Source organism: Sander lucioperca, chromosome 11 (assembly GCF_008315115.2).
Source record: "Sander lucioperca isolate FBNREF2018 chromosome 11, SLUC_FBN_1.2, whole genome shotgun sequence".
NCBI classification, from domain to species: Eukaryota; Metazoa; Chordata; class Actinopteri; order Perciformes; family Percidae; genus Sander; species Sander lucioperca.
Window position 1 is genome coordinate 5,315,271 of NC_050183.1, and position 17,056 is coordinate 5,332,326.

The 17,056-nt window shown below is 39.5% G+C and overlaps 3 protein-coding genes across 4 annotated transcripts in view; 2 read left to right on the top strand and 1 right to left on the bottom strand.

Annotated features, from left to right (window-relative positions):
* Positions 1-71: 71 nt before the first annotated feature.
* Positions 72-2,819, bottom strand: mrpl47 (mitochondrial ribosomal protein L47). The gene is made up of 7 exons (XM_031307096.2): positions 2,612-2,819; positions 1,998-2,146; positions 1,850-1,910; positions 1,635-1,731; positions 1,301-1,431; positions 540-635; positions 72-409 (listed from the first exon to the last, which is right to left on the bottom strand). The coding sequence occupies exons 1-7, from the start codon at positions 2,743-2,745 to the stop codon at positions 298-300; spliced, it is 780 nt and encodes a 259-aa protein (XP_031162956.2). The 5' UTR covers positions 2,746-2,819; the 3' UTR covers positions 72-297.
* Positions 2,820-3,060: 241 nt separating this feature from the next.
* Positions 3,061-6,966, top strand: ndufb5 (NADH:ubiquinone oxidoreductase subunit B5). Its single transcript, XM_031307097.2, has 6 exons — positions 3,061-3,287; positions 4,130-4,212; positions 4,897-4,963; positions 5,113-5,174; positions 6,009-6,115; positions 6,748-6,966. The coding sequence occupies exons 1-6, from the start codon at positions 3,170-3,172 to the stop codon at positions 6,866-6,868; spliced, it is 558 nt and encodes a 185-aa protein (XP_031162957.1). The 5' UTR covers positions 3,061-3,169; the 3' UTR covers positions 6,869-6,966.
* A 942-nt stretch (positions 6,967-7,908) lies between these two features.
* Positions 7,909-17,056, top strand: part of usp13 (ubiquitin specific peptidase 13) — a 44,467-nt gene continuing 35,319 nt past the window's right edge. Inside the window, exons 1-7 of one of the 2 annotated variants that reach the window (XM_031307075.2) lie at positions 7,909-8,298; positions 10,379-10,504; positions 12,633-12,693; positions 14,868-14,989; positions 15,890-16,032; positions 16,307-16,491; positions 16,907-17,004. In XM_031307075.2, coding sequence (XP_031162935.1) covers positions 8,188-8,298; positions 10,379-10,504; positions 12,633-12,693; positions 14,868-14,989; positions 15,890-16,032; positions 16,307-16,491; positions 16,907-17,004 — 846 coding nt within the window. In that variant the 5' untranslated portion in view covers positions 7,909-8,187. The remainder of the gene's footprint in view (positions 8,299-10,378; positions 10,505-12,632; positions 12,694-14,867; positions 14,990-15,889; positions 16,033-16,306; positions 16,492-16,906; positions 17,005-17,056) is intronic. The other variant, XM_031307074.2, reaches the window with a different exon arrangement.

The window sequence follows — 17,056 nt, forward strand, 5'->3', positions numbered from 1 at the left end:
ATCATCTTGTGGACTAGTACAAGATGATACATGGTTTGTTTTAATATAAGGTATGAAAACTGACAAACATGTCAGGGTGATGTAGCATAATTTATCTTATAGGCTCCAGCTGAACAAAAACTCGTACTCGACATAGGACAACAGTTTCAGACCTTCAGTTATTGACATGAGCTGATTCAGACTTGAGTATTCCCATTAACTCAGCAGATAAATAAATGCTGAGAAGGCCTTGTTTCTGGACACGTCAGGCTCACAGCTGTCAAAAACTCCAATATTGCAAAATGTGCGCTTGAAATTTCACGATGCGGAAACTTTCACACGAGGGAACTTCTCCTTGAGTTTGGACTGAGTTTTCTTCTCTAATGTGGCTTTCCTGGCCTTCTCTCGAAGATGCTTCTCTATACGCAGTCTGCAAGACAAAAATATGAAATCAAAAGGAATACTTTAAAGGGAACAAAAACTACAAACATTTTACATCTACTAAAACATAATTTACACTATAAAAAGGGCAACAATATTGCATGTCTGTGATATCTTACCTTATATGTGGTTGGACAAACTTGGGTGTGAAAAACCTCTTTCGCTTGTACCTTCTGTTCATGTGCCAAGGAATAGCATATTCTTTGAAACGATACCTGAGGGAAAGAAAACAAGTGTGCATAAGTAATGCCACTTACCACCTTTCATTTTCTAAAGCCTGGCCCTTAGAGGTAACTGCAATCAGCTAACAGAGCACCTGCAGAAAGTCTAAATCAGCTTCATTTTTTTTTAAGATAATTTTTTGGGGGCATTTTTAGGCCTTTATTTCCGTAGGACAGATGAAGACATGAAAGGGGATAGAGAAGGGGAATGACATGCAGCAAAGGGCCACAGGTCAAACCCGAGGCCACTGCGTCGAGCTCTACCAACTGAGCTAACTCGGCCACCTAAATCTGCATTGCCTAAACTTAAATTCTGTTGAAATCGGGACCTGCTTTGACTAGAAATGATCAGGGTGTATTCTTGAACTCTGGAAAGAAATGTAATACATTTTTTTTTTTTTAAAGAATTTTAATTTCAGAATTGTTAACGTTACATGGTTCTTCCCTGGTGCATTGCAGCATATCTTGGCATTTTACCGCCACACGATCAGTGGAATTGAAACATGCATGTGTTTTCCATGAGATTAAAAAAATGGGGACGCAAACACAGAAAAACAGCTTCATAGCACTCCACAGGAAACCTAAAAAATGTTAATTAAGGGTGCTGCATTTCTCTATGTGTATGTGTGATGTAATGCATACGGAGAATCTGCCCTCACCAGTAGACGTATCCAAATACGTTCCTCCTCCAGGCTCCTGGTCTGGCTTTCTCCTGTCCTGTCTGCAGCAGTCGCAGAGCAGTCTCTCTCTCCTTCACCACTGTCTCCAGTCTGATCATCGACCGCTCAACCTGGGAGGAAGGAGGAGACAGCAATATTTATCTTAGCCAGGGCTCCTACTTAAACACAAACAACACGCACAGTCCTGCAAGTACAAACCCTGCATCCCAACAAGCTCAGTCAAAGGCTGAGCCAAAGTTGAGCTGTCAAATGTAATTCCATATAATCTATTTCTACATTAATGGTGGAGATATCACTTGAGGATCAAACCAACCTTCCTAGATCTTTCTGGACTCGGCATCTGAACCCTTTGCCTTCTTGCTTCCTGCTCAAGTGTGAGCAGCAAGTTCTTTTCTTTCAACAGCACATACCTGAGATAGAACAAGAGCGTTACAGACATAGATATAGAACGTTCTATATCTATGGTTACAGACAGCTGATAAATGTTCATACACTGTGAAGCACCTGTGTGATCTCAACAGTGCTTACCAGAGTTTGTGTAAATCTTCATTGCTCTTTGTTCTCAGTTGTTTGGCAGTCCATGGTGCACCTAAAACATTTTCAAACAACTGTATTATTAAAAGACACAAGCAGATTGTGCAGCCATAGTAGGCATAAGCTCCCTGAAGTGTTTTACCTGACTTCACATTGGTCTCTCCCCAGTTTTCAGGAAGGTCAAAGAATTCTTCCAGCCCTCTCCTGTTGATGGTTGTGTGCAGGGCTCGACACTGTCCCACAGAGCTGGCGGGACTGTACCAAGACAGGGCAGCGAGTGGAGACTTTTCCCTGGTGGGTGCAAAATGAATTCACATAACATGTAAAAGGGATAATCAACCTCACATTAGAATGTGTATTCCATTTCCTAAGATTGCACTTCTTAGTTTGAATTGTAACAAGTCATCAGAGAGCTGCAGAGAGGCCCTTGCAAATCATAATCCTAAATTTAAGAGTTAACGTAAAACGTTATGTGTTAACGTTAGTCAAAAACAAGCCACTAGATTCACGACTCTACGTTAATCCAATGTCAATGGATGAACTCAACGCGTCTGGAGGTGGCATCATTCAATTAAGACTTGAAGATGTCCATCTTAATATATTGAGGCTTGTATTTATTGTATTTTATTAGATAATGACTCCTTTACAGAATCCACACAGACTGTCACTGATGGGAGCAGAGCTTAGCTAGCTATGAACACGTTGACTTTAACGTCGCTTATATGTCATGTTTTGCACACTGCAACTGCGTCTTACCTGTAAAGACGAGGCTGGTATTTGATCAAAGTAGTAGAACAGTGCTGAGTATTTATCGATGAGGATATCCTAAAGACATTTTGAAACTGCTTGCAAAGAGTCAAAACGCGTCCTGCTGAGGAGGACGCCGCCATCTTTATCGTAGGCGAGTACTTTTTTTTTTCCAAGGATGGGGAACATATGTCACGACCCTCACTTTGGCCTAACCAATCCCACTCATCTTTTCTAAACCCGAACCAACCAGAGCAGGCAAGTACTAGCTAATCAAAGGGAGAGTAGGGCGGGTCATGCCTGTAGTCCTTCCCACATTACCCGTCATGCATTTTTCTATATTAAATGTTTTGTTTTTATTGTTTTACTTTTTCAGTTACTAATATATATTTACGTTACCACATTTATATACTGTGTCTATATGTACTATTGTGAAGGATAAAAATCAACGAATCTGCCATATGATCTGCCCCTATGATCTGCCCTCGTTAAAGATGGCGGTTTCTGCTTCACTCTTTCATCAACGAATCAGAGCTCTTGTTGTTGAAACGCCATCCCTTAGTAGACATGGTGGGCATGAGTGTTCTCAGGTCTGCTGCTGCTTTTGCAGCCAGACTGAGTCCTCTTAAATCTGGAAATAATGCTGCAAATGTACTCACTCGAACAATCCCACGGACAGATAAAGGTAAGAGACACCTTGGCCTTTGAAGAGTGAGAAGTTTGACCCTAAAGGTGGCCGTCTCTTCTTATGACCTTGCGCCGGGACTTGTTAGCTTGCTAATATTAGCTAGCTGGTAACGTTTGTCCTGCTGTCAACAAAAAGTTCAAAGTAGGTTAGTTACGTTACTTCAGTAGTTAACGTAATAGGCAGTGGCTCTATTTTATTTGTCAGCTAATAACCTTTTTAAATTGCCGTTCTTTTCAATAGAGCAAGTAGTATTTGTATTGTAAAAGTTGATTTATAGCTAGCGGTTGAATGACAATTAATCATCTCACTATTAACGTTATAATCATGTCAAAATTCTCTTACAAAATGTTTTGGTTTACAATGTCGAAATGAATTATACACCTTATGTTACCAACTTCTGTAATAACTCGAGAGCTTAAATACCAGAGAAATATATTATGTGTAGGCTACTTGTAATTTGTAGACACTATTACACTATAAAAACCCATTTGACTCAGTGGGATGCACATTGAACATTTTTACAAATACAATTTTATAAACTTTGGTAAATATCACTGACAAGATGAAGCTGTGATAATGATCATAATAGTGATTTTGTTCATTGTGCTCACCCCTGATTTATTAAAAAGAAGACACATTTGAGGAATGATCATCAGTATTGTGGATATAATGAGATAAGATACTACAGACAGCATAATAAGTTCATGCCATTATCACAAGAACCAAAATCCCAGTCGGTCTAGTCTTATGTGTTGATATCAGTACTGTGCCAATTAAGCACCCACCTTTTAATTGTGAAAAACATGATCACAACAGTGTCCCCCTGCCTTGCCTTGCAGTGGCTGTTCGTTGGGGTCATGGAAAGAAAATGTTTGTCATCAAACCCACTGACTTCTATGACAGGAGATTTCTGCGCTTATTGGTGAGTACTGTAACACCATCTAATTTAATTTCCTGTGATCATGAGAAACTAAAGTGTTGCAGTTAGTAGATAATATTGATGCCAGCAGCAGTAAGTCTTCATAAACATCTGTGTGTCGATAGCCCTGGTGTACCTGTTCACTCTTTACAGTTTTGACAAGGATAATAAAAGCCTTTAATGTAATTTTTACTCAACTTCAGCCCCTCAACAGTCTTTAAAGTTGTATTCCTGAAGGTAGTTGCATCATTGTTCAAAACTATTGGAATTTACTTATTGAACCACCTAATAAATAACATGCCATTATCACCCTTATTTGAGATCATGTTTGCACATGCTCATGTCATATTTATATTTCACAAATGCAAATGCACTGATCCAGAATTACTTATATTTATTTCAGCAATAGGATAAGCTTCCACACTTGGATTACTAACTTGACATGGAGCCAATAGTGAGCCATGCAGGCATCACGCCCAAAGTGTCCAAAATTTCTCCTGATCTTGTAGTTTCTACGCTATAGAGGTTCAATGTAATGAAATTAAAGCCATGCATAAAATGCCAACTGCTTTTGCCTCAATGTAATAATTATTCCTGACATGTTGGCTTGGTTGGAGCTCCAGTCTTACTCACCCCAACATTACAATTTACAGTATGTCATTTTGTCTTCTCATGTCTTTTTCACAGCAATATTACATCCTCCTGACTGGCATTCCTATGGCTGTCATTGTCACATGTGTGAATGTCTTTGCCGGTAAGTAAGGATATGTCTTCAAGTTTTTTGTGTGTTTTATTTTAGATCAGTTGATACAAATTTTTCATTTAAATATGTGATTTGATGAGTAAATCAAAAGAAGTTACATGTTACTTTGAATTGAACTTGAGTGTGACTGTGTTGTGAAGGTGAGGCAGAGCTGGCTGAAGCTCCTGAGGACTACGAACCTGAGCACTGGGAGTACTACAAGGTACGTAGCTACTGTAGCATCTTATCTCGTTAGAGGTTGTGTCACTGATCTGAACCCTAGTTCAGGAATGGGTGGGCTCAAGCATGCATTAAATTTGGAATTGGGCATCATAGTACATGTAGGGCTGGGCGATATGGAGAAAATCAAATATCACGATATTTATGACCAAATACATCAATGTTGATATTGTGGCGATATTGTAGGGTTGACTATTGCTTTCACGAAATATTAACACATTGAGAGTTCTGATAAATAATCACCAATAATGTGGATACAATGACTTAAGTGGGTAAAGGCAAACAATAAAACAGCTAGGAAGTCTGGTAAGTTTAGAAAATTACATCACTTTACTGTAAGGCAGCCGTTAAAAACAGGAAAAGACAACACTTATCACGATATTACGAAATCCAAAATCTAAGACGATATCCAGTCTCATAATCGATGTCGATATAATATCGATATATTGCCCAGCCCTAAGTACATGCATACCATAATCACCCTTGCCATCATGAAGCCTTTGCTGCAGTGCCAATCTTTAAAGCAGCCCTGTTTACCTCCAGTGAATGTTTTATGACTGTTGTGTCTGCAATATTCCCACCACAGATTTTGTAAGAGCAGAGTTCTATAATTCCAGATATTTCAGAAAGGAGCCTCTGTACAGTTGCCCATTCATTCATGTTGTAACATTTTGAAAAATGTAAGAGGATAAAATCTAATATAGTTACAGTAATTGTTAAATTACTTGATTACTTAACTAAAATGTCAGTGATTGTTTATTGGGATCAAATACATTTGCAGTCATTAAAGATACTCCTGTCTTGTGTGTCATGGCAGCACCCCATCACCAGGTGGATTGCACGGAACCTCTATGATTCCCCAGTAAAGGACTATGAAAAGATGATGGCTGCAATCCAAATAGAGAAAGAAAAGGCAGACATGAGGTGAGTTTTAGTACTAGTGTGTTATAGCTTCTCCTGTCATGTGTGAAGGCCAGAGAGCAGCTTTGATACAGGGCATAAAGACATTTCTAACTGTCCTTAAACATCTCCGGTGACAGAAATAAACTGTCTCAGAAATAATTCTTAATGTATCTTGCCAAACTGAAATTGTTTGTCACACACTAAACATGGACTAAATATAAATATTTGATTTAAGAGAGAATGTTTCTTATCAAGCACAACCCCTTTATAGCATCAGATGCAAACTGCAATCATGGCACAATCTGTGTTTCTTCATGTTGGTCCCAAAGTCGGACCGTGGCGGTACAGTTCACAATCTCTGTTGCGGCAATCTCTGTGTGAAGCGTCTACTGAGCATTAGTCAGAGAAACCCCTCAAGGATTGACTGAACTATAAGCACCAGTGACATCCGCGGCACAGTTACGCTTCCAGACAGGTTTCTGTGTGAGTCTAGTTTAATCACACAAGGATGTTAATGAGATTGAGTGTACAAGCATAAATGAAGGTTTGATTTTTGATGATTTTTCTTTTCTCCTGGCTTTGTGAAACGTGAATGAGGGTGTTGTAGCACCATTCTGAGATTCACAACTTGCTCTTGTTTTCCATTTCAACAGACTGACACAGCTGGAGGTGCGTCGACAGATGAGGACGAAGGGAGATGGCCCCTGGTTCCAGGTGGGGACCCTCAACAAGGAGCTAATTGACTACAGCCCCAAGGCAACGCCTGACAATTAATCCAGACGTGTCTGCCATCAGTACATCATGCCGATCAATCTCACTGTTTGTACATTTTTTCCCTTCTTGCGTAAATAAAGTATCTATATGTACTCTGATATTTAGTTCTCCAGTGTTTTTATTGGCTTCATGCTGCAAAAATGTTTTTACAATTATTTAAATCTTTGTGAATTAGGTTACATTGCTGGGCAAAGGTAGGTAAGATATTTCTGTATGAAGTATGAATGTCCTCTCACAGTTCATCAATATGCAGGATGCTGCATATGTGCAGGTAAAATTTCTACCTCGGCCACAGTGCAAAGAATAACCAGGTACAGATAATGGATGTGATGGATGTGTACAGAAACAAATTGAGTTTTAAATTCATACATATGCACTCGGGTACAGTCCCATTTTATGTGGTCTGTTTTCTTTTTAATCTTTTTTTTATATTTGTCTTGTCTGTCTGATTGGAGTACAAATTAAGATATAGCCTTTTGATAGTGTGCTGTATTTGCCTCATAAGAAACAGATCACGCTTGTTCATCTCATCCACAAGGAGGTTGGCAGGCGACACATTAGTTTGTCAACAAGGACACACTGCATGGGATACAATTTTGCCAAATCAATTGCTTATTTTTTTAACTAGAGCGTCCACCTGGTGGCAGAGCTGTGCAGACAAGATGTTTGTCTGATGGACAAAGGGCCTTCAATTATAAGATGCACGAAATAACTTTTTAAATGTGACTTCCACCGTTTATTTATTATAAACGAAAAATGTTACAGAGAAATAAAATTAGCTTTTTAAAAATGGTTTACAATTTTAACAACAAAAGCTACTATACATTAACACGTGGATGGAGTCTTTTGTGTGGTGGACTTGTAGGATACTGCAAGCAGCAGCTATTAAAAATCAAAGTGCACCTCATAGTCATGCTTTTCCTTGATCCTGGAGGGGGAAACATGCTGTAGTAAGTGCATGGGAGTAAGTGTGGGTGGCTTTATGAATCATCCTCAGAGGTGGGAGGGGCCCTTCTGGTAAAACATCTCCAAGCAGAAGGCGTCACCACAGTCAACAGTAGCGATGTCATTTCTGCGCAGGTCAAAGCTTTTTTGCAAAAAAAGAAAACAGCCAAAAGACCAACATTAGCCTTCATGCTCTTCGCTTTGCCGCATGTGTTGCAACCAGCCTCCACCCCTTTTATTTTTATGTTTTTCGGCGTCACATCCCCCTGGCTGGAGGAATGTAGAGACAGAGTGTTTTAAAAATAGCATCCTCCTCTGACAGCGCTGCTCCGCTGGCTCCGCAGCACTGTGGTGCGAGAAGCAGGAATGCGAAGATGGCTGCAGACCTCGGAGAGCTGCTGGTCCCATACATGCCCACCATCAGAGTGCCCAAAACAGGAGACAGGGTTTTCAAGAGCGAGTGCGCCTTTTCCTTCGACTCTCCAGTAAGTGTCCACATACTTGCTACATACCCAGACATGAGCGCGTTGTTTGGGGGGGACTGACGGTCTCGTTTGGCTTGGCTTAACACCACACGTGATTCTGCTGTAATGTGTGTATGTGTCTCCATGGCCACCTTTCTCCGTGAACTTGAGAGAAAATAAAATAAATAATTCAACGTTGTTTACATCTCAGGAGAGAGAGAGAGAGAGAGAGAGATGGAGGGGTTTCCCTTTGTACAGGGAGAGGTAGACGGTGCAGTTCAGGCCACATTACCGCTTCAACCAATAAACACACTTGCTAACACACCTGCCTCGAGCTTTGAATTAATTTCAAGATGTAGCTGCGGTGTGTGAGAGGGTGTTTACAGCCACCTTTTAAAGTGCGTCAGTGGTGCTTAGCTGGAAGTTTGTAATATTAATATAATATATTTTTTAATCCTAATAGTGTTGTTTAGCCTTTGATAGTATAACAATCAATGTGTGGTGTGATGTACAGTTAAAATTCACTTCTGTGTTGAGTAGTGCGTTTACAATGACTAATCCAAAATTCATGCTAACCCTGCTAGTATTGTGGTACTGGTAGTACTAGACACTAATGAGTCTGTTTTTATGTTATTGTGTCACTAGAGAGTTCATAGAGAATCTCATGAGCCATATTTTGATGCATATTTTCATTTAATTAGTCATTTTCGTTTTCAACACTTTTAAATGTCAGAATTTACAGTTCTGATGCAGAGTTCAACCTTTCCTGTACTTGTAAAGACTTGATAGGAAGTCTGAGTTTTTAGCACTTAACACATTCTGCATACATACAATACAAAAATTACTTTCTTGACTGAAACTGTATTTAAAGGTGACTCAGCTGTCTGGAGTTCATCATGTTGGCCCAAGGACTGGTTTATTTTTATCCTTGGACTGTTGAAGCTCATATGACACTTTGGGCCACTTAAAGGTTTATCACAAGGGTTTGTTAGGCCCGCACCGATTGCAGATTTAGGTTAGTTTTGAAGCGGTATTCTTGATGTATTTTGTCTTTCTAACAGTCCACGTGTGAAAGTGCAGGAGGTTGTTTCTGTCAGAAGAAATTAGATCCCCAGAAGGAGGTCCTACTGTATTTATCATGCATTTTAAAATACTTTAAATGTGAGCCACTGGTCACATGCATCATACCTTTGTATCCTGCAACAAGTTTCAGAAACAGTACGTCAATCCAAGATGTGACATGTGTGGGCCTCAGTCCACTGGTACTCACCAGCTGTTTTATAAGGAATAAGGTTACTGTGTTTTTAAACCTGCAGGTCCTCAGTGCCCCAAAAGCAAAGCGGTAGCCTACTACTTTGTCAATGAAATTGTATGTAACAGGATGCACATAGCCTTTAGTTGAAACACCAGTAGCAGCAACATTGATGTATCAAATTGTTTGTATAAAACAAATTATCAAAGATTAATCCCATTTTTGAGACGTTCTTTGACTAAAAGAGTGTGTGTAAGGTGAATGCGATTCGGTGGATTTTACAGTAAAAAAAACAGGCTTCTCAGCAACAGCCATTTTCTCGATTAAAATAACTTTAAAATTAACATTTTGGGCCATTTGACAAAATGCATGAAAGACTGAGCAAGAAAGGCTTTTTGAAAAAGTGCTTGCAGTATCATCGACACATCTCTCTTGCTTGCATTTCCACTGTGAATGTTTTTGTGCCAGGGAGTGTGGCCAAAGTACAGTGCATCACAATGAAAATTTAGCTTTGATGTTTTTGTCACGACGGCTTCTACTGAAATGATTAGTCTCATCTTATTGTCACTGTGAAATACCTTTTTAATAAAGCTAAAATACCGCCTTGCCTCTGTGTGTCAGATTAGAAAAGGCATTATAAGAAGGAAGATTTGTGTGATATATATATATATATATATATACACAAAAAATACACTGTAAGTAGTATAAATTTGCCTCTGCGCTACTAGGCAATATTAAAATAGAAGACAACAATTCTATGGTATTTTTCAATCTGTTAAACATGTTGTTGTGTTGATGGTTCTTCACCTCGTGCTGCTGTTCATTGTTACTGTTTGTTTTGGTCTGCAGGAGTCAGAGGGAGGCCTGTATGTGTGTATGAACACATTCCTGGGCTTTGGACGGGAACATGTGGAGAGACATTATCGCAAAACGGGACAGAGCGTTTACATGCACCTCAAACGACATGTCAAAGAGGTACGTTTTACACCTGCCCTGTATTTTTGGGTGGGTACTGATTTTTAACATCTAAATCTATTTAACATTATCTATTTTAGTAAGCCTATGTGAAATCGATTTAATTCATACAACTTGACCCGCACAACTTATTAATGTAGTTTGAGAGTTTCATGTGAGAACATGTGGAAAAGTAGCACGGTGGAATTGAAAAATTGGTAACACATTATCCCACATTTATAAGCAGTATATAAACATTTAACACATGGTTTATTACACACTACCAATGTTTCTTAATGTATTTGTACACAAATATAACTCCTCTTGTGTGCACCCACAAGTGGAGAGTGGTGTATAAACAGATAATGAATAATAATATACCACTGTTTTAAAAATATCAAACATGTCTTCATAAAAGTTATACTTGTTGACAAATACTGTACATTAATAATAAGCATTTAAAATGTCCTTAAAGCTGCAAAGAACTACATTATGGTGTGTTATAAAGTATTTACTACATGTTTGTATACCGCTTATGATATATAAATAAATAAATAAATAGGGGAACTTAAAGTGTTAGCCATTCTTTATTTAAAGAAGCACTTGTGCATTTTACTATTATGCCACACGTGGAATGTGTATATTCAGTTAGTAGATCATGTTATTAATGCCATCAGGATTACAAGTTAAATTCACACTGTAGTGACTGATGCTGCAGAAGTATGCAGTACTGAAAGTAGCTTTTGATAAAAAAGGTACACTGAGTGACCTGGATTGCTGATATCATGATGCAGATACTTGAACGCCAGTGATTATATTACATTGTGTGCTCTGCATATTATTGGAGCTGGAGTGCTTGGTCATCGACATTTAATTGAAGAAAGGTGAAAATGAATATATTTGTTTTAGCCTTTTCATTGGACCTGACTCGCCTTCAGGCTGAGGCCTGTCTGAGTGTTTTTGGCTGACACTTGATATGTTTTCATCTTTCTATACTCCCCATATCACAACCATAACCTTTCACACTGTTCTGTTTGTAGCTATATGTAACACTTCATTTTACGGTTTCCTCTTTTTCTTTTACTATCCTCTAATGTTTCCCAGAAAGAACCTGGTAATTTGGGGCCAATTATGTAAAACAAAAGTGGTACTCTTCCAATTAATATAAATAACATTCATGTTTTTTTCTGTTATTTTGTCCATCCCTGTGTGCACTGCACTTTTGCTTTTTCTTTGTCTAAAGAAAAGAAAACCCAAACAAGCCCCTTTTTTTTTTAAAAAGTTGATGTTGAACAACACAAGGCCTTAGCTGCTGCCATGTTTTCACTGGCTCTAATTGCCCTCAGATAAGCTCTGCTTTGTAAAGAGCTGCTATTTCCATGCCTGGATCTGGTCTGAAACAGCTGCTCATATTCTGCTGGCTCCTGTGTCTGCTGTTTTTCCCCCCCCCCATGAGTCCACTTGGTCTCGAGTGTGTCAGCATTCTCTGTCTTTCTGTCTGTCTGCCACTGTGTCCTCCTCCCTGCTGAGTGAACTGGAAGCAGTCACCTGATGGGATAAATAGGAAACCAGTCTGTGGCACTGGGTTGATTTGCTGCCAGCCAGTCATTTGGCAGATTCACGTTTTGGTGGATTCACTGACAAAGAGAAAGTTAGTTTGTTGATTGATTCATGTATCAAGTCAGAAAATGTTGTTGGTAGACTGAAAAAGTTTATCAGTCTGTTAATGATAAATAATTTTAGTTTTCTACCACTATGGACAGAGAGAAAAGAGGAAAACGATGTCACGCTCTACAGGCAAAGAGAGGCCTAAACACATGACGTGTGACATAACATAAATGGTATCTGTACAAATCTACAAATTGTCTTTGTAAAAACCGGGCAACTGAATCACTTAAATTTATCCTTCTTTAATTTTGACTATGCCATGGAAGGGGTTTTCCCCTCGCCTTGTAACCCGACCTGGCAGCTGGAACATCCAGCATCTATTTCTAACAAAATGACAACCATCTGGGCCTTCTGTCACAGCAGAGCTTAAAAGCGTTTTCCAGCATTTTACAAAGAGAATCATCAAAGGTGTTAAAAGATGCCTTTAATGGGATGAGGGTTCTCTGATCCAGTTTAATCTCTTCCCTCCTGCTTCCCACAGAAAGCCACAGGAGCTGCAGGAGGTGCCATCCCCAGACGAAGAAATGGAAAAGTGTTTCTAGGTAAGTCAGAGGCAGTGGTGGAAGACGTACTCAGATCCTTTATTTTAGTAAAAGTATCAATTCCGCTATGTAAAAATGCTCCATTACAAGTGAAAATCCTGCATTCAAAATGTTACTTAAAGTTACAATCTCCAAGTTCTCCGTTTCGTTCTCTTTGGTGGCACCTATGGCGATAAGCAGTAATTGCAGGTGTGTTTTGGGGTCTCACTTCTCAGAGATCCAAACGGTGAGATCAGATAAATGTAGTGAAGTAAAAATTGCAATAGTTCCTCAGAGATGTAATTAAGTAGTAGTTGATATAGCACCTTTTACAGACAAAGTCGCAAAGTGCTTCACATGATAAACATTTGTTAAAATACAGTAGGATCCAAACAGAAAATAAGCAAGCAAAAATAAATAAAATACCAATGAAGGTAAAAGACTAAAAACCCAGACTCAGTCAGTTTCCACCACTGGCCAGAGGCTGGACTAAACCTGGTGTTTTATTATTAAGTATTTGATTTGTGTGGTCAGAGACAGCTCTCTCCACTAAGAGAACCCCTCCATTACAAGTTGGTGTTATTGTTTGTTACACTGTGGTGACCCGCCAGCTGCCCCCCCCCCCAAGTGCCCTTTACCCAAAGCGTCAGATGTTTCCCATGATCAGACTCCTCCTCCTTCTCCTCCGTTCTCCACCATTCTCCTTCTTCTGCACCTCCTGTGCTCCAAATATAGCCCATATATTTGTATATGTGGTTGGTAACTATTCTAAATCAAAGCCTGCTCTACTCCCCTCTTCCTCCTCGGTGTGGGGAGGGGTGTTGGTCGTTGGCCTCTCAGCTGCCACCACCTGTCAACCTCCTTGACACGCTTCCACAGCAGCTATGACACTGCTTGGAGAGGACCAGGTGTCTCTCAACACCCCCCCACCCCCCTTTCCCCCTTCCATCACTGCTCGACTGGCGGGGGAGGAATTCCTTCCACTCACCCTCAATGTAATTGATGTTTCTGTTTTATAATTGTCATAGACTTTGTTATCCGTTGCCTTTTGATGATTGCTGTGCATGTTTAGGTCAACCCTCTAGCAACGTCTGACTCGGTCTCTCTGATAGAAATTTTGTCAGACTCTCTTTAAGAGACGATTCTTGCTGCCATCCATTTTGGGTCTGTGATGTGACAGCGGGCATGTATGTATCTGCCGTCATATCCATACCAGTCCAGTGATCTCATTTGGCTGGTAACGTCAGATAACCTACAATAACAATGTCAGGGATAACCTATGATCCTGTTTCTCATGAGTCATTACACAACTTTAGGCTGGAGTGGAGAACGGACAACCCTTTATGGAGAGTGATTAAAGAGTAGAGGCTCTCTCTAGATTTTGGTTCAAAAAGTTTGAAATGAAATGATTAGTTAAGTAATCAATTAGCTGATTGACAGAAAATGTCTTCATATAGCCCAGGATGATGTCTTTTAAATGCCTTATTTTGTACGACAAACGGCCAAAAAAAGCCCCCCAAAAAAATTTAACAGAAAACTAGCTGGCAAAAACAATTAATTATATCAAAATAAGTGCGGGTTCATTTTCTATTGATCTACTCGTTTCAGCTCCATCGTAACTAAATGTCTTTTGGGTTTTGGACTGTTAGTCGGAAAGCTTTAGGAAAGTGTGTTGGTCATATTTTCTGACATGGTATAGACGATTAGTCGAGAAAATACCAAGCAGATTAATCAATAAGGAAAATAATAATTGTAGTGCAGCCCACATTTTAAGTAGTCTCATTATATAATCAATAATAACATGAGGGTGCCATAGCTGCACAGACAAATGTCAGAGATGTAAGCCATCCTCAGTACTCCTAAGTAACTCTATAAATTGCTGTTGATAAGAGTTATAAATTTTAGTTATAAATTATAAATGACTAAATATAGCTCTACATGAATTGTTGTTGAGCAAAAGAGTCATCAGCATCGTAGGAAGTCATCCTGTCATTATTATAAAGGTGCCGTTGTTTTGTTTTTTTTGTTGTTCAATGATTCATCTGTTTGTACTCAACTGCATCATCAGACTATTATGTTTTTGACTAAAGTAACAAAGGAAGGACATAAAAAAAGAACAGACCTCACACTCGAGGGCAGAAAAGAAGAGAACATAAAATAACAAAGTATGTCAATGTTTACTTCCTCCCCTGTAGATTTAGAGCTAAACCGTGATTTTAACGGAGAAGACTATGAATATGAAGACGAGGTCAAGCTTGTCATTTTCCCAGACCACTTCGAGATCCCCTTACCAAATATTGAGGAGTTGCCTGCTCTGGTCAGTGAGTCGGTGCTGCACGGGCTCTGGTGTGTTTCCATGCATGTCGATGGGGAGGGTGCACTCAGTGGTTCCCCTGTCACTGAACAGACAGGTTGAAGAGCCGCAATGCCTGAATTTGTTAAGGTTTAAGTAAGAGTTTCATGGTCACACATTTTAAACTTTGCACTCAAGAATATAATATATTCTGTGGAAGCTCGAGTTTCCCCTGTGCTTCACCTAACCTCTAGTAGCTGTTTAAAAGTTTTCATTTGGATGGGTTTTGGTGGAAGCTTTTAGTGTAAAGGCTGTTTCATTGGCCAAGAAAAGAGTCTGGGGAACCACTGGACACACATACTGTATTTTGGCTTTGTGTTTCATTTCTTGCATGGAGTCCAGAGAAGACATTTTATCCCTGTTTTCCTTTTTGTTTTATTTTTTAGAGCAGTATGAGTATCTACAGTGAATGAGGCTTGGTGTTGGCATGTCATGGGAGTTACATTTTAAAATTATTTTATGCATGTATCATTTAATGAACAAATTGTGATGTTGAGCATAGTTGTTTTACTACCCTTACCCTTCTTGTTTTGCAATGTTTTGCATGGTTTGTTTCTGCACTACAGTAGCAAAAGAGGGCCGCTCTGTCTGTGAATCAATCGCTTTATGTGGTACAGCTTAACAATGTCTTTCATAGATCTTGCAAATCCACTATTTGTCCTTTCTATTTACTGTTATTGATTACTTACATTTAAGGTTATCTTAAATAGGTAAGGTAATTGTATATCTGACAAATGAACTGTTAAGGAGAGTGAGAGGTTCTTAATCCGTTCAGCTTTCTTTTTAAGAAGAAGGTTGATGTAACATGAATCGCACCCACTTCCAGAACTTCATTCTGTCTCTGCTGTTTCCTGTGACACTCAGGTGACCATCGCCTGTGACGCAGTGCTCAATGCACCATCAGCTTACAAGAAGCAGGAGCTTGAATCCTGGGACGAGGAGATCCAGGTGTCCAGACATGCCAGGAGCCTCAGACAGCTGGATAATGGGGTCAGGATCCCACCCAGGTAGGAAAGGCACCAAGCCACACTGATACTCCACTGTATCATTTATACCTTGGGCCTTACATTTCTGGGTAGATGATTGCATTTCTGTAGCCATTCACATGACCGCATTACTTTGTCTTGCTGTTGGCCTTGTTTATCCAATCTGTTAACAGTCAAAGTGTAAATCTTCTTCACCTGCTTGTGAGCAAAATGCGGTCATTCAGTGACTCTTTTTGACTGCAGGATTAAAAAAAAAACACAACAGTAACAAGAGTCTCTGTTTCTTTACTATCAGTGGCTGGAAGTGTCAAAAGTGTGAGATGAGAGAAAACCTGTGGCTGAACCTGACAGATGGAGCAGTGCTCTGTGGGAAGTGGTTCTTTGATGGGAGCGGAGGCAACGGCCATGCTCTGGACCACTACAAAGAGACCAAATACCCCCTGGCTGTCAAACTGGACACCATCACCCCTGACGGAGCAGGTCTGAGACATGTGACATCATTATCTAGACTGCAGAATCCGAGTTATTACATGGTGTTTGTATGTTAGTCGGTGTCCTTTTAAATTGTTTGAGTTTTACTAATGCAAATAAACTTTTTGGCAAAGTGTCACACCAGAAAACACACAAACAGTAACTCTTATTGTATACTACTGTATTTAAATAGTATGATTTGAAAATGATATGCACTGATTTACCAGGTTACGATGTACACCTGTACAAACATGGAGCTCATCATTTTCAGTTATGTTTATTTGACACTTTGTCAGAGATTTGGGCATGGTATGGTGGGACTTGCTGACCAGAAATCTGTAATTTAAAAATGTTAAGCTTTTTCTTTAGAGTCAGATTAAAAATCGGGTCTATCATAGTCATTTAATCGATGCTTTGGTTTCAGATGTGTACTCATTTGAGGAGGAGGAAGCTGTGTTGGACCCCCACATATCAGAACACTTGTCACACTTTGGAATAGACATGCTACAGATGCAGAAAAGAGTAAGTTAAGCTGTGAACAAACCAAACCAAACCAAAACCAAAATGTGAGGCT